Source organism: Phaseolus vulgaris, chromosome 1 (assembly GCF_000499845.2).
Source record: "Phaseolus vulgaris cultivar G19833 chromosome 1, P. vulgaris v2.0, whole genome shotgun sequence".
In the NCBI taxonomy this organism is placed as follows: Eukaryota; Viridiplantae; Streptophyta; class Magnoliopsida; order Fabales; family Fabaceae; genus Phaseolus; species Phaseolus vulgaris.
In genome coordinates this window covers 49,646,667-49,674,425 of record NC_023759.2, presented here as the reverse complement: position 1 = coordinate 49,674,425, position 27,759 = coordinate 49,646,667, and the positions used below count along the sequence as shown (strand labels likewise).

The 27,759-nt window shown below is 33.2% G+C and overlaps 3 protein-coding genes and 1 long non-coding RNA gene across 5 annotated transcripts; 1 reads left to right on the top strand and 3 right to left on the bottom strand.

Moving 5' to 3' along the window:
- The first annotated feature begins 688 nt into the window (after nucleotides 1-688).
- On the top strand, nucleotides 689-1,157 carry LOC137815084 (uncharacterized). Its single transcript, XR_011081713.1, has 2 exons — nucleotides 689-847; nucleotides 929-1,157. It is a non-coding gene; the product is annotated as an uncharacterized lncRNA (long non-coding RNA).
- A 4,183-nt stretch (nucleotides 1,158-5,340) lies between these two features.
- Nucleotides 5,341-8,108, bottom strand: LOC137815083 (transcription factor bHLH51-like). The gene is made up of 4 exons (XM_068618119.1): nucleotides 7,943-8,108; nucleotides 7,668-7,789; nucleotides 6,613-7,083; nucleotides 5,341-6,337 (listed from the first exon to the last, which is right to left on the bottom strand). The coding sequence occupies exons 3-4, from the start codon at nucleotides 6,955-6,957 to the stop codon at nucleotides 5,864-5,866; spliced, it is 819 nt and encodes a 272-aa protein (XP_068474220.1). The 5' UTR covers nucleotides 6,958-7,083; nucleotides 7,668-7,789; nucleotides 7,943-8,108; the 3' UTR covers nucleotides 5,341-5,863.
- A 3,870-nt stretch (nucleotides 8,109-11,978) lies between these two features.
- Nucleotides 11,979-14,294, bottom strand: LOC137815093 (uncharacterized). Of its 2 annotated transcripts, none has more exons than XM_068618133.1 (2): nucleotides 14,111-14,294; nucleotides 11,979-12,776 (listed from the first exon to the last, which is right to left on the bottom strand). In XM_068618133.1, exons 1-2 carry the CDS (start codon nucleotides 14,150-14,152, stop codon nucleotides 12,063-12,065), a joined length of 756 nt encoding a protein of 251 aa, XP_068474234.1. In that variant the 5' UTR covers nucleotides 14,153-14,294; the 3' UTR covers nucleotides 11,979-12,062. The 2 variants fall into 2 exon arrangements, with proteins under 2 accessions (XP_068474234.1, XP_068474235.1); XM_068618134.1 differs by having other exon boundaries at nucleotides 11,979-12,773; nucleotides 14,111-14,266.
- Nucleotides 14,295-15,593: 1,299 nt separating this feature from the next.
- LOC137815092 (clathrin heavy chain 1) lies at nucleotides 15,594-27,718 on the bottom strand. The gene is made up of 29 exons (XM_068618132.1): nucleotides 27,426-27,718; nucleotides 26,876-27,080; nucleotides 25,803-25,891; nucleotides 25,629-25,707; nucleotides 25,354-25,481; nucleotides 24,559-24,657; nucleotides 24,340-24,448; nucleotides 23,620-23,699; nucleotides 23,319-23,546; nucleotides 23,167-23,232; nucleotides 22,248-22,364; nucleotides 21,740-21,937; nucleotides 21,455-21,571; nucleotides 21,247-21,306; nucleotides 20,945-21,031; nucleotides 20,519-20,737; nucleotides 20,364-20,426; nucleotides 20,171-20,275; nucleotides 19,977-20,089; nucleotides 19,615-19,867; nucleotides 19,377-19,513; nucleotides 19,022-19,300; nucleotides 17,936-18,938; nucleotides 17,182-17,667; nucleotides 16,910-17,080; nucleotides 16,640-16,825; nucleotides 16,430-16,552; nucleotides 16,202-16,312; nucleotides 15,594-16,067 (listed from the first exon to the last, which is right to left on the bottom strand). The coding sequence occupies exons 1-29, from the start codon at nucleotides 27,468-27,470 to the stop codon at nucleotides 15,918-15,920; spliced, it is 5,106 nt and encodes a 1,701-aa protein (XP_068474233.1). The 5' UTR covers nucleotides 27,471-27,718; the 3' UTR covers nucleotides 15,594-15,917.
- Between the last annotated feature and the right edge of the window lie 41 nt (nucleotides 27,719-27,759).

The following is a 27,759-nucleotide window of genomic DNA, read 5'->3' as shown; positions in this document are numbered from 1 at the left end:
TACACCATGAAAGAACAAGTGGGATGGGAGAAAGACATGCTTCACCATCACACGGGAACCAAATATTGTTGCATAATTGTTACTCAATTGAGCCTAAAATACTGATCCCTTTAATACTGAATTTTAACCCCTTTTTTAAATATTTTGAATTTTAACATGTTTTTTTAAAAAAAAAATTAGATTTCTTATTTCACTATACAAATAAAGTACTTTAAATGCAAAATTTACCCTGTGTATTATTTATACATTTAGTAATATTATATTTTCGATACATTAAGTTTTAAAATTAAGTCTTTATGTTAATTTTGCATTTAGTTTTGTTTAGCTACACTAGTTAGTCTCTAGTTAGAGATGTCAATTTGGTTACATTGATTCAATTTTATATTGGGTTATTTTTTTCAATGCTTTTGCACACTAACACTAGTCCAAAACCCAATCCATTTTTTTAAAATATAAAATTTGTAGTTATCACAATAAAATATTTTGTCATACAAAAAATCAATAAAAAAAATTAAATCAATATATAAATATAGAAGTGTTTTATTTCATATTATTTTTCTGTTTATATAATAATTTTAAATACAATATTTTATAATATGTTGTTCCTCTAAATTAAAATACATTAAAAACTAACATTTGCTTTAATTGGGCCTGTTACAAAACACAAAGGTTTGAACTGGTCTCAATTAAGCCCAATACCTGTTATTTGCTAGGGTTTTTGGTTGCTATAAATTCCCCAAACGTAAGTCTCTGTTAATAATACGCAGCCTAGTCTCAGTGCTTTCTCCGCCCAGTGTATAACTTCTGAGTCTCGTTTCGGTTGCTGATCTTCACCATGAGAGCTAAGGTAACGTCCTTTCATTTCATTTGATCTTTTTATACTGTGCTGTGCGATCTGTGTTCTGATTGAGATTGTGGATTTGTACAGTGGAAGAAGAAGCGTATGAGGAGATTGAAGAGGAAGCGCCGAAAGATGAGACAGAGATCGAAGTAGTGTGCGTGTTTCCCCAGCAAATATTGCTCCTAGTTTTGTTTCGTTTATGCTATGTGTTTCCTTTCCAAATCTAATGTTATGATACATTTTTATTGGTTTCCTTCGCTTCCGTCTTAGCTTAAAAGATATTCTTCCCGCGAATTAACCAGTTTTAATATTCGAAGCCCTTGCATCTCTCGGTTTTGTTTGTTTTGTTTCACATTTTCGGATTTTTGATGTTCCGAGCACTTTAACACGTTGCAATCTTAATGACGAATTAAATGCGTAAAATTTTTGGGCTCTCTTTGTTTAAGTATGTAGGAGGTCAAGTTGAACAAATGAACTGTTTCGTCATAAAATTGTCTATACTCGTTGAAAGGAACGGTTGGAAGGGGTTAACTTTACTGGTTGATATTAAGGCTTCGACCTAGGGTTTCTGATGAGAATATAAAATGTAATCCGTTATTGAAGGTTTTGGTTTGCTTATTTCATATGCTGTGGTTGTCCAAGTTGTTAGATTGGTGAAAGAGAATGAATTTAGATATAGTATAAATATCATTGCATTGATTGGATATTAGAGGGTGATATACCCGTAGGACGAATAAGATTGTGTAGTCGTGTTATGTGTTATTGTGTTCTTATAGTTGCAGGGAAGGGATCCCTGGTTAATTTGTTTGTATCAATTTGTGTGAATTTTCTGTCGTCTGTCTCAGTTTGATCGCTACGTGCCCATGAAAATTGTCTTAAATGTGAGCATGAGATAGGTAATTTTCCTGAGTAATATGTTTTTGTATGCCACAAATGTGCAATTTAAGCTTTGGGTTTATGAGTGTATGCCACAAATGTGCAATTAAGCTTTGGGTTTATGAGGATCTCATGCCCAACTTATTGTTTCATTGGTTAATTATAAATAATTTGAAAGTGAAAATTATTAATTTATTTTATTAAAAATATCAATTAATTATTTATAAATTGTTCATATAAACTGTTTTAAAAATATATACATATATAATATAATATCCAGATTCTTTTATATGGTATACATATTTTTTTCTAATGTTAGTATGTAATAGCATTCTTGTTTATTATTTTTCGATATCCTGTATATCAATAAAAATAGAAAAATTAAATATATTCTAAGAAGTTCATATTTTCATCATTTTCTAATCATAATATATAAACCATCGTGTTTTACTTTCATTACAATTCATATGGGATCATGAGTGTCGGAATTGTGAATTCCAGTTTTGTATTGAGTTTGATGTAAGCCTACCCATTACAACAATTGTTATTGTACTTGCTTCTCACCCCCTTGATTGCAAAACAATAACAGTATGAATGACGGGTAACAATTCTGCACTAGTGAGAGAGATAATGACATAGAATTTAGAATGTTGTCTTCTGCAAGGCTTTAATCTTAAACCGAAAGGAATGAAAGAGACTATATGTGTAGGTGAATTGAGATATGGTAGATGAAGTGTTTTTGGTTTGGTTTTTCCGAGGGAACATTTCTCTCCATAAATGTTAGAGGAATGCATTTTGATTGATATAGTTGTAATCTCAGGAATAACGTTATGTCTTACAAGAGGTTTAAGGCCTCCAATGAAGCAATTCAACAAGGTTTCACTGCCAATCCTTTGAACACGGTTTCTCAGCTAAGTGAACTATTGTCTTGCTAAACTCATTGTCATTATTTGTTTTTAATAGTTTCTCCAAAGATGATTTCATTATCTCGAGATGTATTGTCGGTTCATCTAATAGTTTTATTTATATTCTTTGATACTCTTATATTTTCTTACGATCAAGGAAAAATATGTTATGAAAAATAGCTTTTACCAGCAATGATGATTTGCAAGAAAAAAAGGAAAAAAAATAACAAAATATTCGAAGAAAGGAACAATTAGGAAGTACACCCGTATCTCTCCATATGGCAATTATAAATTGGAAAACTTTTATTTGAGACCGTAAAGAGTAAAATACACACACTTCACAATTCTTTATAATAATATAATAATATTTAAATTAAAAAATAAAATAAAAATATTAATTTATTAGAATGTTAGATGTACAATATGCAATGTCAATATATCATCAACATTCTTATAAATTTTTAACACCCATATTTTTTTGTCACTTTTTCCACAACACTCACTATGCTTATTACCCCCTCCACCTCAAACACAATCAAGATCAAGTGATATTGAGGGACAATTATTTTCTATGATGTAAATCAAAATACTTTGAATTTCAGGTTATAAAAAGACCTAAAAGATGAGATACTTTTGTATTTGTAAGGGGTTAAGAAAGTATCGGTTGAACAATTGATTCCTTCTTTGATTGCATTCTCCTTCCTTTTCTTCTAACGTTTGGGCTTTGGTTCTCGGTCGAAAGTGCATCTGCAAAAAGTTTTGTGATGCTCAAGTCAGTATTCAATATTTGAATGATAGTAATATTGTAATAATGACATACCTTTGTTTTGTTTGTTATGCTTATTTATACATTTGTAATAAACCCTCTTATTAATGGATTGTAATCAATGTGCATAATCATAAAAATAGTATTACCTTATTTATCGTGTATTTTTTTTTACCTTGATGCATTTCATACAAGCAGGTCGGTCAACATCCGATAACGAGGGTTATAGGATCGTCTGACCCTGATCAATATAGTTTTTAAAAAGGAATTCTTTTTAAAAATTGAACTACCGGTATGAATCTCTATCAAAATAGTTATAAATTTTTAACCTCCATTGTGATCATAAAAGATTGTTTCATATATAAATTATAGAATATAAGGTGTAATGTACCAAGTCGAACTTAAATGTAATATGCGGTGAAGTAAATGTTTTGAATTGTTTCATATGTATGTTATAGTTTTGATGTGTGAATCAAGCTAAGTTGATATAGTTTTGATGTGTGAATCAAGCTAATTTAGTTGATGGAGGGCAAATGAACATGAAAAATAAGCTATAAGAATCACCTCTAAGACTTTATTTGGATGAGAGTGAGTGAAAAGAAAAAGAGTAATGATATATTGACACTCTACTCCACTATACAACCTCTAAATGATGATATAAAAAAAGAGTATTTTTTTCATTTCATACAAAATTAAAATTTAAAAAAAAAAAGAAGATTGTATAAGGTTGTCAATATATCATTTTTCAAAGAAAAAAAGAAAGAAAGTAGAAGGTAAGGTTGTTTGAGTATATTTCAAAATGTTAACTATTTAGATTTTGATTACAAAAGTAAAATATTTTCTATATTTTATCATCCATTTATTAAAATATATTTTCAACTACTGTACCATGCATGTTTCAAAGCTTGACAACTCAATACTAATGACACTTATCAACTATGTCCTACACTATCTATAACCATCCATGGATAAATGTGTAAGTCTAGTCTCCCATTTATGCTTGAATTGGACATCACCCATTTCAAAAACAGTGTTAGTTATGAGTAAATGGACGCAGCAAAGAAATGTAGTATAATCCTTTTTGTACTCAGTTAAACCCAACACAACCTTCTTAAAACTATTATTATTATTTTCATTCACCTTCCTTCTATTGGATTTTCAAACATAAGGTTCGGTTCTTGTCCTCTTTTTAAATTTCATTTTAGTAGAGATAAAACAAGCCTTTATTCGGACAATAGTTAAGGAATTACGAAGAAAATATTTTTTATTAAAAAGGCATTAAAACGAATAAAAAAATACATATTTATGCATCTCAACATAAAATTTTCTCATTTATCTTTTGACGAATATTTGTTAGCATTTCTCATAAAATAATATCTACATTGAATCGTGGATGCCATTATTAAAATTGTCCAACATTTGTGCATTCCTCATTTGGTGGTAAAGCATTTTCCGCCTCTTTCTCCCACTAAGTTGTGTTTGTCTTTTTCTTTAAAATTTTTCTCACTTTTCGGCTGTTTAACGTGGTCTGTGTTTACTGTTAAGTTACCCATTTTTTACTGCATTGAATATGATTGCTACTTCAAACTGATTGGCTTTTTTACTAAGCACTTTTCTTATACTCTTAAGTTACACTCATGTAAAATGTCAAATCAATTCACAATAAAGAGGGCAAATTTGTGTGAAGAGATTCCTTTTCATCTATAAGAAATCACGTGAGAAAATAAAGGTTATATATATATATATATATATTATTCCAGTAACCATGAACGATGAACCATTCACGTTACATCATGGCATAATCTATAAATATTCTTAGATCGTCTTATAAGGAATACAGTCTAACTGCAATATGGTAGAAGCAGATCTTTTCAACTTGCTTGTTAACTAGATTTGTCAAACACAGGTAAAAATATTATGAATTAGAGAGAGAGAAGAGAAAAAAGGGCACATTAGAAAAAATTTCAGTATTCGCCTCATTAATTAACAAAGGAAATATCTGGTGTTGTGATAGAGGAGATGAAAACTACTTGAGTGGACATTGATCACATCTAGTTCTTAAAGTCAAACGTGAAGTGATTTAACACTAACATTTGTCTGCTAAGAATTAAGAAGCAACTCAATGATCACTTGCTTTTCCTCCCTTCTCTTCTTTTCTTTTTTTCTTGCTACGTTATTCACCTTTTTACTCACCCACTCATTCTATCCATTGCATGAAAGGTAAATCAATTTGCCTCTTTTCTATTTCTGATGCAGAAGGAGGCCACATACCCATTTCTTCCCTTTGAATTAGTTTCTCACTCTTTAACTTTGCTTTAATTGGTGGCACAGAACTAGTATTTTATGATTTCATCTTCCTAATGGAGAAGCTATATATCTTAGAGGTATGTAAATATTGAAAAATAAAGCAAATAATTGCCCCGCTGAAATGACCCTTAGGGGCAAAAGAAAATGATTTTGCAATGAACAATTAAGTTACTGTAGGCAACGAGAAGGCAAGAAGAATCTCTGCCTCTTACTTCTGGTGGGACAATTAGATGTCATGGAAGATGAAGCTATTTTGGTGACGGCAGATTTGAGGGACTGTTTGAGAGTGGTGAGGCAAACACCCTCTTCACCATCCTTAGAACAAAGCACCAATATGCTTTTGATCCTGCCACCTACACTGGCTATGTCAGCTTTAACTGCTGTGAGTCTCAAGCCTTTGAGGACCTGGATGAGTTCAGGGAACAGTTCTGGTCGATCATCGCAGCAAACAGAAGCTTTGATCACAATATTTTCCTTCAATTTGTTCACTTTAGTGCAGCTTTCATCTTGAACATGGTCACAGTCAATTGATACTTCATCAATTTCAGTTGGAACTGTGAAAGCTCTGCTAACATCCATGGCTTTTCTCTTTAGATCTTTGACATGGTCTATCACACTGCCTAGTAAAGCTGCCTTGTCCATCTGCAAGTACCCAAATGTTAATCTCAGCATGTTTGGTCACACAAAAGTAATCTTTGTTCAATATTCTCTTTTTGAGATGAGGAAGTGGAAGTGGAATTGAAATCCTTATATAACTTTGCTAAGCATACCATGCCACATATCTTTCATAATGCATTCATTATCCAGTGTGATGCCAGGAACAAAATCCAGGTTATTCTCTTATTGTGCGTATTTCATAGTACTACTAAGTATGCCACTCATGAAAACTGAAAAAGAGGTGCATTAAATTGGTTTACCTTATCAGATTTGGGAATAAGTTTTCTGAGAGTTGCGAGCTGTGCATTGATTCTGTCTCTACGCCTTTTCTCTGCTTGACTGTGACTCTTGGAAGCACTCATTGCTCTCTCTTCTGCAGCCCCTTCAATGGGAAGTGGCCATGAGTGGAACTCACCAAATTGAAGAGAGGCAGAGTCAGTGACATGAGGCAGTATTTGTGTAGGTACTGCAAAGGAAGAAGAATGATCACTGCATTGAGCCCAGCTGGTGCCCATGTGCCAGCCAGAATCATAGTAGTTTTCCATACTCACAATGGAAACCATTCTAAAGTTTCTTCCATGATTTCTGAGCCTTTTATCTCCCATCCCCAGTTACTGTTTGCTGCACTAATAATGGTCGATCATCTTCTTATCTTGATGGTGACTGCTGTGCTGAGCAATACCCTTTCATTGGTCAAAATGATAATCGATTTTGGCTGTACCTGTCAGTCACTTCAACAAGAAAAAATTTCCCTCCGCTAAATCTAACGAACTTGGACTTTAGAAGGAGGGGAAAATGAAGAGTAAAAGAATAAGACTGAGGTGACCTCACCTATTAAGCTAATATTATTCGTATTTGAATGAGAAATGAAATAGTATGCATGAGTAGTATAGTATCTGGCAAATATAGACTTGGGAAACACTGTTACGTAGTCAGTAGTTGATATAGTGGATGATGATCAATGACTCATTGTCTTATTTTTATTAGACCACAAAGTGTTTTATCTGATCTAGTGATGATTATAGCTATTTGGTCTCCCTTGTTGTTCAGCTTAGATCCTACGGAATCAGAACTCATGTTGGTTTACTTATATTGAACTTTTGTGACATAGATTACTACTTCAGATTAATACTTTTTCATATAAAATTCTGTGCATGTATACTTAAAAAAATAAGCATCATTCGTATTTTCATAACACTTACCTAGATGTTACCAGTGATTGTAAAAAGTCACACATGGACCTTCATCAGTTGTTTACATATGTACTTATTAGTTAATCGTTTGATAAAGTAAAAAAGTAGGCACTGAAGCTTACACGAAAGTGCTGTCTAGGTTTTGTGGTGGTGGATCCCATTCATCAAAGATACTGCAAGATCTTCCACATTGAATTATAAATTTGGTGAAATTAAGCTTTCACGCCTTCTTTCACCCATGTCCCTGTACAATTATTCCAACCAAAGTTTTAGTCCCTGTCATGATAGCCAAGATGAAAAGGGTTACCCAAAGAAAATAAGCAGAGACAGAATAGTATCATAGTGAAAAAAGCCCAAGATTTGCTCAATCATAAATTGAACAAACGCATGATGTAACCTCATTAGTAAACGATTTGCCCTTTAAGTTGAAGACACTTGGTGGGTCCATTTTGCCAATTTTATGCTATGCAAGTAACTTGACTAGTCCAGCTGTGTATCTGTCTAAGACAAGATTTTGGTTATCTTCATTCATGTATCTTGATTTTTTGAAGATGAAAGTTGAAAGCATGGGACTCAGTAAAAGAAGGCCAATTTTATACACTTTGATCTGCAAGGGTTGCTTAGTGTGTCTGCTAGCAAACAAAGAACGCTCAATTACTTGTATGTAGGGTCCAATACACAGTCACAATTGCAACTCATAATAAAGAGTGACACGACTTCTGATCAACCACTCACTTTGTTATACAACACAACTTGTGTGTGTGGTTTGTTATGGTTCCGTATTTTCTTCTTTCACTTATTTTTTTTCCTTCTCTATCTGTCTCATCAAACCCTTTCTGGGTCCCATAATCTCCAGAACATATCTGCACTATATCTTACAATATATAATCACATTGACACACACACAAACACCCCGTCGGCAAGTGAAGTGTCACGATAAAAATATGGAAAACCAAAAGGATCAAAGTGAACACAGACAACACGTCTCTTGAAACTGCAATATGTCAAGAAATGAAGCACATGTGTTTAAGTAAGCTTATGTTGTTGTCTCTTTTCTTTGGTTTGAGTTTGAGAAGACTCAAAGATTCAATTTTCCCTGCTTCATGTTGTTGGTGGTACTGTACTGGTGCTTATCCACTGAGGATGGTAAAAAAATCTTCAAATCAGTGAAGCCCATAATTATTACACTGCGAGAATGAATTGAGTTTGAATGCAATGTAGAAAGAAAGAACATGGCAGAACCAATGTCTTGTTTGCAACCGTAAATTGAGGTCACTTTGTTTTGTGCTTCGCAAGCTACACTTTGGTGTATTATTGAGTGAGTTTTGCAGCTGATTGAAGGCTAAATAATTACATGCTTGAATTGAAATCAATGGCTACACCGACACATTCTCTTATGCTACAGTGATTATAAACCCTAAATATGTGTCCTCAAAATACACACCGCGTTTACGGAAGAAGTAATAATGCATTCTTCAGGATATTGATCAGTGTAATTAGTGCCAAATTTTCACCATATTGATAATTAGTGTAAAACTTTTGTGGGTTTTTTTTGTACAGGTTTTGCACCTAGGTAAAATGAGTTAGATACTATTTCAAAATATTATATAATTATTGATGTGTTCGTGATTTTTTTTTTTTATCTTCTTTAATTGTTGGTGTTCGGTTGGAATGAATTTGAAAGAGGTACTTCACCGATCAAGTAAGTACTCTGTATAAAGAATGTGTATTCTAAATTGATTGATTAAAACGTATCTTATACTTCTGTCAATGATTTATTTATAATGTTGGTCATGAGTCTTTATTATGATATGCTGAATATCCGTTATCCAGTGATGTGTATGGTGATCCCTGAGTTGTAAGGATATATATTCACAGAATATATTTAATATCTTTTAGTTAATCAAAATATATTTAATATATTTTAATTAATTAGTATTTAACTGGTTTTCGGAAGATATTTTCGCATAATTTAAGACATGATAATAACTCAAAGAAAATAACTAGTGTCTTGAAATGTTGGCACATTGAAACCGAATTACTAACTTGTCAGGTAGTATTTAGTTTTTACTTTATGAAAATAAAAAGAAATTCTCAAGATTATTCTTTAAGCTAAGATGATAAGAGCTAGAAAATAGAAAACATATAAAATCCTCACGTAATAAAAATATAAACACTTGAAAACATGTAAGAATATTGTAATCAAATAGTTATTTGGTGATTTTTATATAAGTAAAATGTAGTACTAATAAAAATGTAAGTTGACTAAATTGTGAATAATGAATTTTAGTGTTAGTGTGTTGGAATTTTAATGTAGAAGCCGTGCAAGAGTGATGGGTTTTCATAATGAATGTGATAAGTACCAAACAATTATGAGCTTTAATAGATTATTAAAGAGTGTTTGTATATGGGTGCTTGTACGTGACCAAATACTGTTACATCCACTTTTTTTTTTATTTCTCTTTTAATATTTATACGGACAAACAAAAAACATATAATAAATTTTATAGATTTTTTATACAATTTTTTTATTGATCTTAATAAAATAGTCATAATTTTTTTAACTTTTATTTATTTCTATTTCATAATAAATACAAGATTGTAAACTAATTAAAAAATAAATTCAAAGAAAAAAGTCTTAAATTTTTTAAACATAAGAAAGAGTAGAAAATAAATTTTATTTATTTATTTATTTTAATTATTTTCTCTTTTAAGTTCATGTTTTTACTATATCTTAATATGCGAAGAAATGAATTGTAACAAAAGAACTAACAGGTTAATGAATAATAATCTATATTTAAATAAATAATTTAACTTTATAGGAATGACTATATGAAAAAGAAGGATATTTTTTTAATATAAAGTTTGAGGTGTTTTACAATTAACAATTTTATTATAAATAATATTTATATTTAAATGGTAATATAAAGTATTTATTCACTGCTACTTAAGTATATTTCCTATTCTCTATACTATGCTTTACAACAACATCTTCAAATTTGCTTGGACCATTTTTGTCTCCCAAAATCTCTAATTATGGAAAAGTTATTCTCATTTTGAATTGTATTTATAAACTTTAAAAAAATGCCTCTGAATATTATTATGTATAATATTAAATTAAGCAAAACATTAAAAGAACTATGGGATTTTGGACTGTCTTTATGTAGAAAAAAAATTCTAGATGTGAAGGTTTATTTTATCTCAATTATATAAGAAAAACGAAGTCAAATTAGTTTATTTTTAAGATTTATCTTACTAATTATCAAGTCATGCACCGTATTTCAGTTTTTAATTTCATTCTTAGCTCTTTCTTTTACTTTCATAAATGTAGAATATTCGATTTTCCATCTTTCTAAAAATTAAGTTCTTAATTTTTACAATTAAACCCTTTAACTAAATTCATTAAATAGTTGAAATCTAATCCTAATCAAAATTCAATAATCCGCGGTAAGAATATCATATATTTCATCCTATACTAATAAACTTAATCTTTTTTTCTTTCTTCAAGAACTCAACCTTACACTTTACAAAAAAATCTCATTTTTTTTTTCAATTTCGCTTAAACTTTCTAAACCTTTCACAACTAAATTTTTTTTCCAACTACAAACTATTTGAATAAAAATTAAAAAATGCATGTAAATTGAAAATAATGAAAGAATTAAATAATTTAAATTAACAAATTGAATGATAAAATTTGGAAAAATTGATTATAGAAAAAAACTAAAATCGCTCATTAATCACAGTGGAGAAAATATAAATGCAATTAAGTCTACTAAATAATATTTTATTCTTGATAAGATAGTTACCTTTTATATAAGTGACACGTACAAACAATCACAATGATGTGTTTGTTTTAGCTACATGACGATAAACAGTTTGTTGATAATGACTATTTTGTGCAACACCACCTTATATGTATTGCATAAATTAATTGCTGTAAAGTATTTTTCAATAAAGAAAGAAAAAAGCAGATCACTGTTAAAAATACCTAACATAAGTTAGGTTTCAATGTTCCTACTTCAAATCTTACAGATAACATCATATCAATCACCACATTTGAAATATTTTTGAATTTTGGAGATCGGTGTTCCATTATGATTTTGTCCTTAAGGTACCACATGGTTGGAAAAGAAAAGTGTATTTAAATTGTTATTGACCTCGACTCCTGATCAATGTAAAACTATATTGGTATAATATTAGACATACCGAAACAAATGCACTTATATTATAGTTATACTATGAGAAATGAAAACAAAGAACAGAACCAATAAAATAAACACTAAAAAAGATAAAATGACAGGTACAATTTTGAGCATTATATATTGTTTTCTACATCCACCCTGAATTAAATGTCTCCTAGGTTAAAAATAATCATAATAACAATAATTAACTTGAAAAAAAAGTGAAAAAGGATCATGAACAAACACCATCAGTTCATAAAGTTTGAAGCAGCTGAAGCTTGTCTAAATATATAAATCCGCGATCTTCCTTTATGGTGAGTTCTTAAAGACGAAATCTCAGTACTCATTGAAATGGATTGCACCAACTTTCCACACAATGAAAGTTGTTGCAAACATGATTGAGCTGATTAAAACAAAAGAAAGTACAATGAGAAAGAGATCAGAACCCCCAGGAAATTGAAAAGTGAAGCCTGTTGATAACCCTCTTTTGCTATCATCAAACAAATTAGTTGGAGCCTCTGGAAGTCCAGATTTTTTCTTCCCTTTGTCACTTTGTTTTGAAGCCTCCAACACCCTGCTGCCCATGTCTGCTGGTTTAGATGGTCTGGTTTGCGGGTATCGGCTGCCAGCTCGAGCCGCCTTTAACCGCTCTCTTGCTGTAAGGGAAGTTCCTTTGGTTGCAGATTGTGCCTTAGGAGATGCTGATGATGATCCTTGCTCTTGGTTGATAGAACCATTGGAAGACTCTAATGTCTGAGATACTGATTCAGCATCAACTTTGGCTTGCAATTGGAAATTTTCATCTGGGGGATTCAGGGATGCTAACTGATCATTGGTTGGTGAATTTTCAGCAGTGTCAAATTCCTCACTAATATTGTTGTCTGCTGCAAGCTGATCACTATCTGCAACTGGAAGACAATGGCCAAATGTTCTTTCCTTGACAAGCTTTCTCGATCTAGACACTACCGATAAGGGTGTAAACTGACTGGCCTTCGGCAAAGAAGCTCCAACAGAATATCTTGATGCATCATGATACTTAGTTTCCAACTTCTAATGGAGAATGAAAAACTTTTGTAAGAGATCAGAAAAATGAGATTCAATAATAACATAATTGAATCATACTAAACTAACTAGTGATAAACGAAATCATTCATCCATCTTTGTCTACAATAGAGTTTTTGATGCGATATTCTCAAGTCATACCAGAGAATCACACTCTACTCTAGTTGAAGTGCTTGAAATAAAATTGTATTACCACTACATTTGATTTGAGTAATGAAGATAACACTGCTTATAATTTCATTAGTTAAGAAGAAAAAAAGGCACCAAAACCCTACAAGACCTGGGTTCCATTGCAATCACCGAGTGTATATATTTCAGTACAGTGACATAAAGCAATCCACTGAAACAATAGCTATCACAAGAAGTTCATCAAACGAAAACTTTTTATTCTAAAGAACAAATTACTATAACCATTAACATTATGATTATTATTTAACCACTACAAGAAATATTGATATTAGTCTCCGTTAAAAACCCATCAAAGATTAAAAGGACACTCAACTCACTCAAATTATCATTTAGTGTCTCCTTTTTAGTCTTTGTGTGGACTTGTTGAAGAGGCTAATATCAATATTTCTAGTACTGAATTTCAAAAAAGTCTCCGGCCAAATAATTAATTCCTACCTTCTAAACTTCTGTATGCATTTCCTCAGATCTCTTGTAGCCCAAAACCTAAATTTCTGTTTTTTCCTGAACCTCTACTTTTAGATTTGTGGATTTGAACAAAACTCAATCTTATGAGAATTGTTCCGCTTATGTCCATTACTTTGGTCTTATCTTAGGTTTTTCCAATAAACTCTCATGCCAAACACCATTGGATTTTGTGTGTGAATAATATAATAGATAGCCCATAACAAATGTAAGATAAAATCTGATACCATCTTAATATTTGAATTTCGTCTCAACCCTCACTTAGATTTTTCCCAATATCTATACCTTCAACAACCAGTCTCCATTCCTTTATACACCACTTCCTACCATTGCTTAAAAAACTTTTTCTCGAGGCTGCTAAACTGAGTGTTGGCAACTATAATTCTTTGAATTGCATACACTATATTGAAAATTAAAATTTCCCAGTTACATTTTTCCCAGTAGAACAAAAATCCAGGACATCACAGAGCTTTAACTCAAAAGTCTAAATGCATACGTTGAAATCATTGTCACAGATAAAATTAAAAGATGCCGAAAAGACCAGAAAGGGTGTGCAAACACTCCACAGATAATTGGAAACCAAAAGCAAGAATCTGAGTTGAGAAAACCATGAATATAGAAAAAGTCCAAGGAAAAGTGAAAGATGAAGTATGAGAACAGGAAGCACTTACCGTTGAGCTGAAGCTGACGATTGAGTTTAAAGATATGGCCATCTTCTTAGAGTTTTTCAAAGCCCAACCATGGATAGCCACAAGGAGTGGTCTTCCTCTTCCCACTAGATTGTTTATTCAGGACTAAATTTGCTGTTGACACACGCCACATAGCGCGTGACCACACTTATTTTTCTTTTCGAATAAAAGAAAATGATAAATTACACGCATTTTTATATATATTTGATAAAATTTCACCCCACATTTATATATTCTACATAAACAAGTATTTCTTAATTTATTACGAAATACTCTACTGAGTTAACTGACTTTTCAAAAAGAAAAGTATAAGATATAAATGAAAACTTCGTTATTCTATTTGAGTTGAAGTAATCTAGAAATGTTTATACTTTCATTAATTTTAAAATTGGTTTTTATAATTTATTTTTTTGGAAACAAGTAAACTTGTTTATACCTAATAAAATTTGTTTCTTTACTAGGTTGTAATTACACATGATACAACAGGATAAGAAAAAAAAGGAGTAAGAATATACATAAATTGTAGTTAATTTACAAACTTGTCCAACTGAACTCAATTATATTTTGTAAATTAGATTAAGTTCTTAAATTTGATTTAGCTTCATTTTGTATATCCAATTAAAGTTGAGTTATAAAAAATGCATAAATTTCAAACTCGAATAATCTAACTTTACCCAACTATATAAATAATACAAAATATCATTTATTTAATAATTTTATTATAAAAATGATATTATATCTTATATATAAATATTACTAGTACATGTATATATACTGTCATCATCATATAATTATCATTGCTATTAAAATATTTATATTGAAGTATTTTTCTTTTCTAATTATTTTGAATTACTCAACTTTCAACTCACTTATAATTAAGTTGAATTGGATTGTTAGAAGAAAAAAAACTTAAACCTGATCCAACTCATCCTTAAAAAAGTTTACCTTTCACAAGAATATTTTAACATAATAATGTTCAATAAACACTCCAGTGTATATTTTAAGGTTCTTAGCTCTTACGTTTCTGAATATCGTTTTATATCGCATAATTTAGTATATATAACAGACACATACAGATCACGATTCATATATAACAGACTCTCTAAAAAATCAACGAAATTAAAACACACAAAAATACCAGATTTCAACGATTCATATATAATGCACATAATGAAATATACTATGCATGAAATCTTGCAATCATACATTTTATGCCCTAAAAACTGTCGGGTGCAAGGGATCAAGTAGTAACCAGCACTATAGATATTGTCCAAAAAAAAATTAAAAACAGTAGAATAAATGCGTACGAAGTCAAAACCAAGATCAAACGTGAAATGAAGAGGAAATAAAACACTCATTTTTTAGAAGATAAGATGCACAGGAGAAACAGCATGCCAACAAGCTTTAATCAGGCAGCTTCCATCACAAGGAAAAGTGGAATAAATCCATGAAAAACATGAGCCAGGATTCAAAGTCGGACTATTTCGTATTATATTTTGGACCATCATTTAATACAAGAAAAATGGTTACATACAGAAAATCCTCGGCTAGCACGTAAGAGCAGCCCAAAAAATGACTCAACTATAAAAAATATTACAAAAATATGACACAAACCCCCCAACAGAAAATGGAAATTATTTTGGCCTGAACCTCCTCCAATAGAAGCAAGGAAAGAATACTGCATTAAAATCCCAGAAGAAAATGTTTAAAAACACCCAAGCTGCTACTTTGCTCTCTGTATACACACTAGAGTTCATTGTATACACTTGAGTTCATGGTCGTTTTCCTGTCAGTAGCTGCTGCCCATGGGTGGCATACCGAAAGGAGGCATTGGAGGCATCCCCAATCCACCCATTGGAGGGGGAGCGGCAAAGCCTCCTCCCATTCCAGGCATTGGTGGTGCGGGCAAAGCAAGAGGCAACAACTGAGCATACATATTCTGCAACGAGAGAACATTATATGCAACCGGTATTCATGTCATAAAGTTCAATAGAATAAGAATGTTTAATAAATAATCACAAGGAGATAGAAAATATCAACTAAAGCAGGAAACAAAATAGACAAACTAATTACCTGTTGGGCAATTACTTCCTTCTCTTCTTGCTCTTTAGCCTTCACTTGGCTCTGCGCTTCAATCTTGTCCTTCACCAGCTCATCAACTTTGCCCGTGTACTCACGGATAAACTACAACATTTAAAAAAAGACAGTGAAAGAAAGCACAAGATAACCCGATGAAAAAAAGACATACAGGTCAATGTATAATTAAGTAATAAAAGTAAGCAGCGCAAAAGGAAAACAAACCTGTAAGAGATATGGGAAGGCAAAATCAATCATATTGTTCATCCAGGCCAACTCGAGAGCAATGTCTGCCCGGATCAAATCGTAGCAAACAAATAGACACGAGGCAAAGCATTCTTTCTTTCCCTGCATAAACATGTAGAAAGATGTTAATCATGTTAAATGAAAAGTTTCTAAAAATGGATTATATGCAGTTGAAATTGAATTTGGTACCTGATCAATGAAATAAACAAGCAACTCCTCAGCAAGTTCACGGTCACCAGATTGTGAGGCTGTCTCCATGGCATCTTTGTAAAGGTTATCCTTTTTAGACAAGGCAATGGACTGCTTCCATCTACCTGCCTTCTTGTAAATGTAAGCAGCAACACGCCTCATCTCAAGAAGCTCATGCTTTTCAATCTGCATTCCAGATAATAATAACGATAATCTATCAGGTTCCTAATATTGAATTGAAAATAGTCAACACAGAATAAATGCTGCAACCTTCTGTGCAAGGCCTATTTGGTCAAAGTTATCATGAAAATCAATCGACTCGCGCAATCTATCATAGTCTTCCTCCTCAACATATATTTCATTCAGGGCTTCATTAACAGCAGACACATTGTTACTCTGAACTGCAACCATGTATGGCTTGACAAGACGGAGTTGACCAGCCTATAATACATCACAGAGAAAACATTCATCAGTGAAATAGAAAAAAAGATATTAAGTGAAAAACTAATATCTGATGAAACTGTTGCCAGTATTAATGCTACCTTTCGCATGATGTCAACAACACGTGCATGATCAACACGGAGAGCAAGGACATTCAGAACATCATTGATAAGATCAGGATGCTCTTGTAAATAGAAATGAACGGCCTTGTAATACAACTCAACATTGGCAACTTTGATAACAACATCTTTGAATTGCATGTGATCCCATGCTTCAGGTGAATGGTTCATGATGGTTGTTGCAGCATTATCAAACTCGTCATATTGGATGTACAAATAGGTCAGCTCCTTCCAATGTTGTTGTTCATCACAAGCCCTTATAAGCTTTGGAATGTTGAGTCGGGTAGCAAATAGTTTGATATGCTCCATAAGCTTCTCAGGACGATATCTAGCATATAGAACTCCCAACTCAGTGAAGATACCCATATGTGCCCGTTCTAATCCTAAACCACTCTCCATGAGGGATATTAGCTCGTTGAAGCAACCTCTATTTTGGTAATATTCACTGACCTCTTCCAAGTCATCCACCTACCAAATTCACAATGAAAACTGACTTAACAAGCATCCAAAAGTGTATAAGCTCACAAGAAGCAGACTCAAGTAATGCTCAAAAACCTTCCAATCATCACAAGTTCTTAGCATACATTTTAGTATAATATTTCTCCATTACATTTTGAAAGAACAAATTATTCAACCTTTATAATTTCAAAATCAGATGACAGCTAAATAAGGAAAAACAAATCAAGTTAATTTAAAATTTTAATTAATGACTTGGCAAATAAAAACAACATTTTACCTGAATAATAATGTTAAGTCCACATATCTGGGCCAAGCGGAACTCCTCTGCATCAACACATGCAAAGCAAACTTCCTTCCATGTTTTTGCACTGTTAGCTTTCCTTGCTGCATCAACTGCACCTTGGAACTGTTTCAACTTCACAAGTGTAACTGCCAACTTGGCCCAGTTAGATATAAAGGCAAATATGATTTTGGCAGCTTCATATAGTTCTTCATCATACAATCGGTCACCGACATTTTGTAGATTGGCTACATTTGGCATAAGAATGAATTCCTCAATGTCACTGAGCCTATCAATCTTTGCATACGCATAAATGAGCTCACTGTCCACCTTGGGTTCTTTAGTCTTCTGCCTAACCATCAGCAAGTATCTCACCAAGTCATGGTAAACATTGGCATTTTCAGCAGCACGGATAACATCCAAAAATTGTGTAGTATCATCTGCTCGTATAAAGGACTCGATGGCATCACTCACTAGTCCTTCCCTTAGTTGAGCTGTGGCCACCTGACTCCAAACAGCATCTTCTTCAACTCGGAAAGCAAACTCCACAGCTCTATCAATGCTATGAATATTATCTAACAAGACATTGACTGCTTGGACATTTAAGTTGAACTTCTTGAAAATTGCAAATGCTTCCTCATATAATTGAGCCTCAACAGCCATTTCTCCAACTGCAGGCCCATCAAAATTATCCAGTCTATTAATATAATCCATAACTCTGGATGGATCGGCCTTTATTGCTGTTAAAATAAGTAGATTCTGCAGATTAAAGTTCCCACTGAATGCAGAATTCTGAAGGACTATCTTCTCAAGAAGCTCAATCAATTCATGAGGTAGATCAGCAGTCATGAAAGCCTTAACAGCAGCCGATACTTGTTCAGGGCTCTTGCTTTCAGGCAGAGCTGTGGATACAACCTGATCAATAAGTTGCCTTCTGTAGGCATTATCAGGGTTAAGAACTTTGTCCCAAAGATCACCATCCATCCTCTCAACAACATATCTGCAATCCAGATAAAATCATGTAACCATTGTATCCAAGGACAATTGTTTAGAGAAAAAAATATATAAATACAACCCACAAACCTTGCTTGTAGTTTAAACAAAGAATTTTTGTTTGTCACATTGATAAGTTCTTCATCACATTGTCCTCGCCTATAAGCTACAACTGCTAAGGTGGGATCACGTTTCTCACAATATTTGCCCACAACTCGAGAATCATAGTATGGGTTGGTAGTGAGAAAATGTTCTGGATTATTGTTGCTATCAATGATGATTTTACCCAAAGCATTGTGAACATGTACATCCTGGCTTCCCTCGCTAACAAGATGTTCCAAAAACTGTGAGAGCAAACGAAGCCGGTTCCTGCATGCCAAATTAACACCAGAGAAAATTAGAAAGGTGAGCACAAAAAAGTGTAGGAGTAGAGAACCAATACTACCTCTTCTCACACTCCTCCACAAGGGGCTCCACTGGCAGTAAGGAACGAACAGAGAGAATCAAGCCTTTGATAAAATCTTCTGGACACTCATCATCTAAAAGCTGCCCAACGACTAAAGGAGCATTCCCTGGGTTCACCTATAAAGCAAAGCAAGGCACACAGTTATGAGTCAGACTGACAAAGTAGACAGTATTCAAGAAATAAAAAGGCTACTGAATTATAATGCAAACTATAATACCTTCTGAACATAACCTTCAATGTAGCGAAGCATGTTGCTTGTGTATAGGTAGTGTGTTAGATCCGGAACAAATCCAAATCGGTCACAAACATTAATCAGAGGTCGTGCATCTGGAAGCTTAGCCTCCATTAGAAAGTTCTTTGTTTTCTCAGCATCATAGAAACTTGATTCTCTAGTCACACGCTCAACCTCTTTGATTTGTCCAGTCTTTGCTGCTGCCTCAATGTACTTAAAGTGAATGTCAGGATCCTCACTGTCCCATATTCAAGGGGGGAAAATTAGCTGATATCAGACCATTTCCCCTTTACAAATGGCATCACTTGTCCACCAGAAAAATAGTTCTATAGAAATGAAAGAATTACCTGGAGCTCAAATATGATCCCAGGAAAAAATACAGCCCTTCATATGACCTGAATTGCTCAAAAAGCTTTATGCAAGGATCAACGCCTAACTGTTCACAATATTCTTTGGCAACCTAGACAGATATTAGTAAGCTTTTAGTTTTCAGTCAAATATTAATAATTACATGTTATAGAAGACAACTATAGTTTCATACCTGCACAATAATCTGTAGGTTGCCTCTAAGATTGACAAGCAATAGGTCTTTCATGCACTCTAATGCCCATTCTCGTGACAGAGTACCAAAAAACTCAACTAGTGACTGCAAAAACCAAAAAACGACCAAGTATGTTTAAAACTAACACAATGTTTCAATAGACAAAATTATAGAAGCAATGGAGCACACAAACCTGTGGTTCAATTGCATGTGTATTTACAATCACACGTTTTACATCTGATAACTCTGTGTAATGCTGCACCAAAATAATGTAATCAATAAAAAGGGGAGGCTTCTGGGTTAAGTAAGAAAAACAGTAAGAATAAAACACATTTGGTGAGTCATTACTTGCAAAGCTCGCACATAAAGACCAGCTTTTTCACAAAGTTGGGCAATACGAGGACGGTCATAATGACTGAACATGCCATTAGCCAAAATTGCATCTGCAACATTAGGGAAAGTAACCAGATTTATCTCCAACACCTTGGTTTGAAGGAACCCATGTTCTGGTAGATTTGGTTTCAGGACATCTAGGAGAAAGGCTGTTGCCTCACGGATCAGATTTCTCTGAACATGACAAAAAGAAGGTAATGCATGAACTGTCAACCGATAATAAATAATTACAGTTAAAAAAAAAGGAAAGGACTGGGTGAATGCTTGTACATACAATCAAGACAATGCCACATAAAGAAACATTTCACTCATCAACGATCATGAAGCAAGAATATTATATTACTAATCACCATAATGACTTAATCATATTAGATAAACAACCTGAAGAAACAGATCAGTTATGGTGTTGTAATCAACTGGGCAACCTCCCTCCATTTGCGACATCATTAATGCAAAATTAACAGCACCCTACAAACCAAAATGAAAAAAAAAAGTTGTTCAATTAGTTAGTACAACTACTAATATTGCAGATTGAGATGAAAAAAGTAAAGTTCCAGAATTTCCATTCAGAACATATATAATTTGATAATCATTTATCTAACAGAGCAGCAGAAAATGGAAAAAATACAAAGAAACAGTTCAACACAAATAGTGAAAATGAACTACATAGGGTACTCCCGTACCTGAGGATCTGTCCGGAGAATGGTTTGCAAAAGGAAGAGATAGTCAGGTGTATAGCCAACCTGTATCAAAAAGTAATGAAGATTTTCAGGTGCAAATATCCAGTAAAATGCAGAGGTAAGATATGAAATGTTAATATAACGGCCAATTAAAATACTCTAGGCCACAGAACAGAACAGAGTATTATTTGATACTTAAACAAGCCTCTACCTGCTTAGAGTATATTAGAATCTTGTCAAATTCCCTTCTCTCAGCAAAAGCAGCAACAACTTTTGGTGTAGCTCTGGCTTTGATGTATATTTTTAAAGCAAGATCATTGTCCACAGTCTACATTGAAACAAATTAATCAAAATTAAAACAAAAAACCCATTTCATATAAAACAAAATCAACAAGCAGTAGTATACTATTAGGTAAACAATTAAAAAGAAACAAAAAGCAAAAAAATAAAAAAATCAATCAGTTTAAAGTATTTCAAAATTTCAAATGCAAGCTACCTTTACAAGATCTCCTAGATCCTCACTGCATTCAAGCTTGTCCTCTGCCAACCAGTTCTCCAAAAGGTTTTTCTTGTTCTGGTTCACTACCAACCTTGACAATTCTAATGACTCAAAGGCATTCAGCTTTCCTCTTGTCAGAAGTGTTCCAAAATACTGCAATAGTGGAGGAGTTTGCCCAGCTTGCACAGGAACACTCTGCCATAGAGAACAAAATTGTGACACTTTACCCATGAAAGTCTAATTGACTATGAAAAAGGGCAAACAGTTCAAATTTCCTTTATCCATAAAAACAAGCAAAGATGAATGCTTAGGTTAAATTTGTTGAGGAAAGAGCACAAACAAAATATTTGATGGCTATGTCTGTGTTTGGTTTTCTGTTGTAACCACATTCAATGGGATTTTCCCACTTTCCAAAACAAAAACACAGGAGAGTGTCTGTCATGTTTGATTGGCATTCAGTTAGTTGAAAAGAAAGACAAACAAGCACTATAACTCATCACCAGACCTGAAATTTGGCAACTGTATCAGGTGTCCGAAGGATTCCTTGTGGAGACTCAGCTGCAAGCTCAGCTGCTTCTTTATACTTAGTTTGGGCAAATAGTTCATGGAATCGTTCTACCACCTATAATGTCAACAAGTAGGCATGTTAATGCCTAAAATTCCCACAAAAAAAAGCAATAAAAACAAAATCAATTTAAATGAAGATAAGACACTCTAATCAAATAATACCAAAAAATAATCAAAATATTTTAAAAAAAATACATCACCCAAAAAATTAGCATGCAGATTTCGTTAATAGAGGAAAAAAAGTAAATGACTAAAGAAGAAACGTTTGTGGCCATACGGAATTCAGGTCACTCACATGACCTCCTTTGACCCATGCATCTACCTTTTAGAAGCATACAAATTTTCTACATAAAAAGGTTCATGGTATTAAAGAGATACAGAAAATATCAGCAACAAAAGGAGAATTCTGTTGAACAGATATGTAATGACCAGAATAGAATAAGTAAATGGTGAAGAGAAATATCAGTAAGAATTCCTTAAAAGAGAATGCTAACAATTGTCTCATGGAACTGCATAAGGAATCCAAAGAGAAATTTTTCATGGGAAATTTATCAATGCACTCCAGCGCAACTTGATTAATTTCCAATGCAATCTCACTGTAACTTCCTTTGAAAACTTTATTTCCTAATTCATTAATCAATACCTTTAGGACACTCATTGCCAACATCCTTTTTTAAAACATTGCACATTGTACAGTAGAACGACCATACCAAACCAAATATTACAAAAATTGGCATTTAGCAATTAAATAAAATCCCATCAAAGATAGCATGTAATATCCAATTTCTTAGAACCATCCTAAGTGCTGAAAACACCCCAATGACCAAATAGCAAGTTTGATATGAAAATTGACATACCAATTTCTCAGCCCCAGGAAGATTTCCTCTCTTGGCAAGATTAACTGCTAGCTCCAAATTGTTTAGCTGTGACAATAAAAAAATGAAATTTGTTGAAATGTCACCTTTTTTCCCTTTACAATAAAAAAATGATAACAAGATCAGATACATACTTGACCACTGACAAAATTCACAATCGTTTGCTCATTAACAGTAGCCAATAACACCTGGCCCCTCCTGTTAATAGCATAAAAGCCTCCAACTGATGTAGCTTCTGATGTCAAAAATATAGGATCGGGACTAATTCTGTTCCTATATACAGCAGTAGCTGTCTCCAAATCATAGACAAATAGGAGACCAAGTTTCGTAATCACATAAATCAAACTGTATTTGTGGGATATCTGTCAAAAGAGAAAATTATGAATCAAATACCTGTACAGTTTTATAAATGAACAATTCTAGCAACTTTTGTACCTGCATGGAAACTGGAAAATCATCAGCAAAATCTGGGGGAAAGAAAAGGTCTGCCTGTTTCTTTGTAAACGATGGCTTCCCTGCAAAGAAATTTGATAAGGTAAGTTCCAGATTGATGATCAACCAAATCAAAGATGATAAATTATACAAATGATTTAGCTATAATACAAAATATCTATCCATGTTCAAATATCCTCATTCATTTCAGTATGCTGCTCCCTTTATTTGTGAAATTAATCACATCAGCAGCTTCGCTGGCTTATCATTAGATAGAAAATCCAACAGAAGACTGTCATCATCACATTATTCAAAATTTCCAATCATTAATTCAAACTTAGTAATCCCTGTAGCATGGTCAATTTTCTAACAAAAAGCAGTATATTTCATTATTATTAACCGAATCTATTGCCAATAATGAGTAACCTCCTCCATACTGCTAGTGTAAAACATTATCACTTCAATTTATCCATCCACAATTTGAAGTTTAAGAAATCGTTATTCTGAGTTGAAGAATTTAGAATAACAAGACAAATGTGCCCCTCTAGGCATATCTTTTAAGAAGGATCATACTTCTCCCACAATTCTGTTCAATAAAGTATATGACCAGTTTAAATTTAGATTTCTGATTTAAAAAAATAAGATGTGCAATTCTGTTCAATAAAGTCCATTAGATTAATTAATACTGAAGAGACAGATGTGCAAAAGAAGATATATACAGACCTGGCTGTGCACCCAGCTCAATAACATGCAACTTGGATATAATTTGACCAGCATTAAGTGTCTTAGTGGCAAAAGAAATCAAAATAGAAGGATTTTCATTCCCAGGAACCTGTCCAAAAAGCACTTCAATTTTTCTAGTATGATAGTAACATGATATAGAAGTATTTATTGGTAACTACGAAATTAGCGTAGGAAAGTAAACAAAGAAAAGATACACACTTTAAATTGAGCAAACGATGCAGCATGCGCTTCAAGAGCCTGGCTTCGCTGTTGATCCACAGAGAAGAGCTGCATGTTTCCTTTAACCAATTGTGGCCTCTATAAACAACACAGCATACAAAAATAAAAACAAGATCAGACTCAAACAAATTCTAGTAAAAAGAAAATGATTATTTTTAAGGATAACCTATCCCAATAGCGTAGACTATATAAATTGTTTTAATCCAACACCTCCTCAAAGATAAGTCCTTTGAGCTTGGAGTGTTGATTGACACCACATAAGCCCATTTTTTTTCCTTTGAAAGCTTGAAAGGGCGACAAGGATCAAACCCAGACCGCTTAATCAAGGAGGTTCTAATACCATGCCAAGAACAAACTGTCCAATAGCTTTCAATTTTTAAATTTTAATACCATAACAATGGTTGCAAGATTTTACACATGTAAATCCAAAGGAAACCTAAAAGAAATAAAGACAAAGGAATATGAGAAAAAAATCTAAATAACTAAAACAAGAATCATTATAAGCTATTTACTATCTACTAGTGAAAAGGAAACACTTTTGTGTCTCTATATTTTTTAAAAAGTAAATGAAAAATAGAAAAAAAGGAATAATGGTGGTCAAATAATAAATGGTGAGTGATTTGTGGTGTGGTGTGTTATTGGAGGAGTGATTTGGAAAGTGTAAATAAGATTGTGGGAGAGAAATAATAGTGGTATTTACAAAGGTAAAATAGTACACCAAAAGAATGTATCTCCATTATATATAGTTATAGATGAAAGACGCTAGAGATATACCTCAGGGGAACCTGGAGCAATACCAATCAAGACCAACCATTTTTCTGAAGGATCACATCGATAATTAATTATTTGATTGTTTGCCAAATTCGCTGTTCTCTCAAACATCTTGACAGGTTCTGAGTCACCTACAAGTTACATATATCACACAGAAATATCCTAGTAAAACATTTGAAGATGAGCAACAATTACAATGAAAAGCAATGGATAAACTGAAAAACATAATAGCACAAAACTAAATTGTCAAGTGGAATTGCAGTTCATCAATTTATTACCTTCAATTGACCAATGGTATACAGAGGTTTGTGTCACAAGACCCAACAACTTGGGGCTAATCCATTTCCAAAAGACCACCTGCACATGCAATGAGAGCATTTCACATGGATTAACAAAGTTCTCATCTTCAACCATCATTTAATAGTGCTTCTATAATTGCACATAATAGTTACCTGCTCAGGCATCTGATAGGATTTCATCTTCGCTTTCATTTCAATGTTAAAAATTTGTAGGTGGTCTTGTGTTGTTCCTTGGAGTTGAGCTTCAAGAGAAGGATGCAACTTAGAAGCAAATATAACACAAAGGTAAATAATAATTAAGATGTAATGCAAACAGAAGCTTGTGACGAAATCAAATAAAACCTTGAATTTTCTCCCAATAGTTGGAATGGTATGAACCTTTAGCCATTTTTACCAATGGTTATTTCCTCTCTGCTAGGGGCTTTTTTTTTTTTCTTAATATGCAACCACTTTCATGGTTATCAAATGATGGTATCGTGAATAATATATATAATCACAATGTGTAATTGGCCTTAGGTAAATTGTGAATGGTAAATACACTATCTGAACAATAAATCATGGAAAAAATACGTAACAGGTTCATAGCATTACAACCAATGAAATCAGTCCATCTTCGATAAACCTCATAGGGACAAAGTGGTAACCTATTGGTGACTTCCCCTAATAGTCATATTAGCTCAGCATGTCAGAACTGAAAGAAAATTACAAAAGTTTTCTTCTCCGACAAAATTATATCACTTAAGATCATGATCTTTTAATTTCAAGTATCATGTGTCATATTAGTAATTAAGAATCAAACGCTCCTGTTTCACAATAACGTACCCCTAATGGACAGGATGCTTAAAGACACACGCACTCGATAATCTAGTAAGTAGAACTAATGCTTCAGAAGCAAGTAAGGATCATAAAATCAAAATTAGCTCAGACTGTCTAGTTCAACTAAGTTCTGATACAATGCACGAAGCGCATATGTTATTTCACTCCTAAACAAGTTGAGACTAAACTATTTTGCTTCAATAGCAACAAAAAAAAAAACATAAGGAACGTAAGCAAAAAAAAAAGTAAATATATAAAGAATAAAAACTCCCAAAAAATCTCAATATATACAATGTTATGAAAAATCCAACTCAGTACCGAATTGGCTTTAGTTTGATTATCCACACCATTACTAGCCACAAACACAAGTTACAAGTTCATGAGAAGAATGCAACGAACTAGTAGCCAACCTTTCAAGGCAAGGATTCTGGAATTGGGATTCATAAGAGCGGAATCTGCAGTAATAGGCCTCCTCAGAGGCTGATTCGGCATGTTCATATCAACGATAACCACACTATTCTGCGGAGACGTTTCTCGAACGCATATATACTTTTCGGACTCCATCGTCACATGCGTGAACGTGATGAACTGCGGATTTATGCCAATGCTTGGCAACTGCAATCACAAATCACGCAACACGAGTCAAACCACTCTCAATTCAAAACACAGTCTCACTCCACAGTTCAGAAAAAATAAACATCTAGATCTACTCTAACTCATTAGTAAGAAAACGAAAACAAAGTAGCTCAGTGAACTTCGCAACAGCAGCACCGATCGAATTGGTTGCGGAACACTCCATTCGGAAAATGAAAATCCAGTAAAGCATAAGAGTGATTTGCAAAACTTCGATAGCTATTGTCAGTTATAAAAATAGCAGGTGCAGTTACAGGTAAGTTGAGAAGTGGAGTTGCGAATTAAGCTAAGGAAATCGAGAGAAAACGAAGAGCTCGGAGAACTCACGGTGAGAGCTTCTTTCATGGCGATCGGAGCGTTCGCGGCCGCCATGACGGCTTGGATGGAAGAGTGAGATCTGCGGCAGCGATTGAATTGGAAGAAGAAGAAGAGTCAAAAATCGGTGCGAGATCTGGAAGCAAGTTGGACCCCTCTAAAGCGAAAAGAGGGAGAGATCTACGGGGAAGAAATAAAAAAGGAGGTTCTGACACTAATAAAGCGGACTTAGTGAGAAACAGAATAAGAAGAGAATTGAATTCCTAAGAAAAAAAATAAACGACAGAGAAACAGTGCATGAGTCTATCGTGTTATTAGCTAATAAAGCAAATTTATGTAAATAAAT

Coding starts and splice junctions, on each gene's coding strand:
- LOC137815083 (XM_068618119.1), bottom strand. CDS start 6,957: ATGGGAGATAAAAGGCTCAGAAATCATGGAAGAAACTTTAGAATGGTT. Junction 6,338..6,612: donor TTATTCCCAAATCTGATAAG/GTAAACCAATTT, acceptor GGGTACTTGCAG/ATGGACAAGGCAGCTTTACT.
- LOC137815093 (XM_068618133.1), bottom strand. CDS start 14,152: ATGGCCATATCTTTAAACTCAATCGTCAGCTTCAGCTCAACG. Junction 12,777..14,110: donor TCGTCAGCTTCAGCTCAACG/GTAAGTGCTTCC, acceptor ATTCTCCATTAG/AAGTTGGAAACTAAGTATCA.
- LOC137815092 (XM_068618132.1), bottom strand. CDS start 27,470: ATGGCGGCCGCGAACGCTCCGATCGCCATGAAAGAAGCTCTCACC. Junction 23,233..23,318: donor TGAATTTTGTCAGTGGTCAA/GTATGTATCTGA, acceptor TTATTGTCACAG/CTAAACAATTTGGAGCTAGC. Junction 16,826..16,909: donor AAATAGGCCTTGCACAGAAG/GTTGCAGCATTT, acceptor TCTGGAATGCAG/ATTGAAAAGCATGAGCTTCT.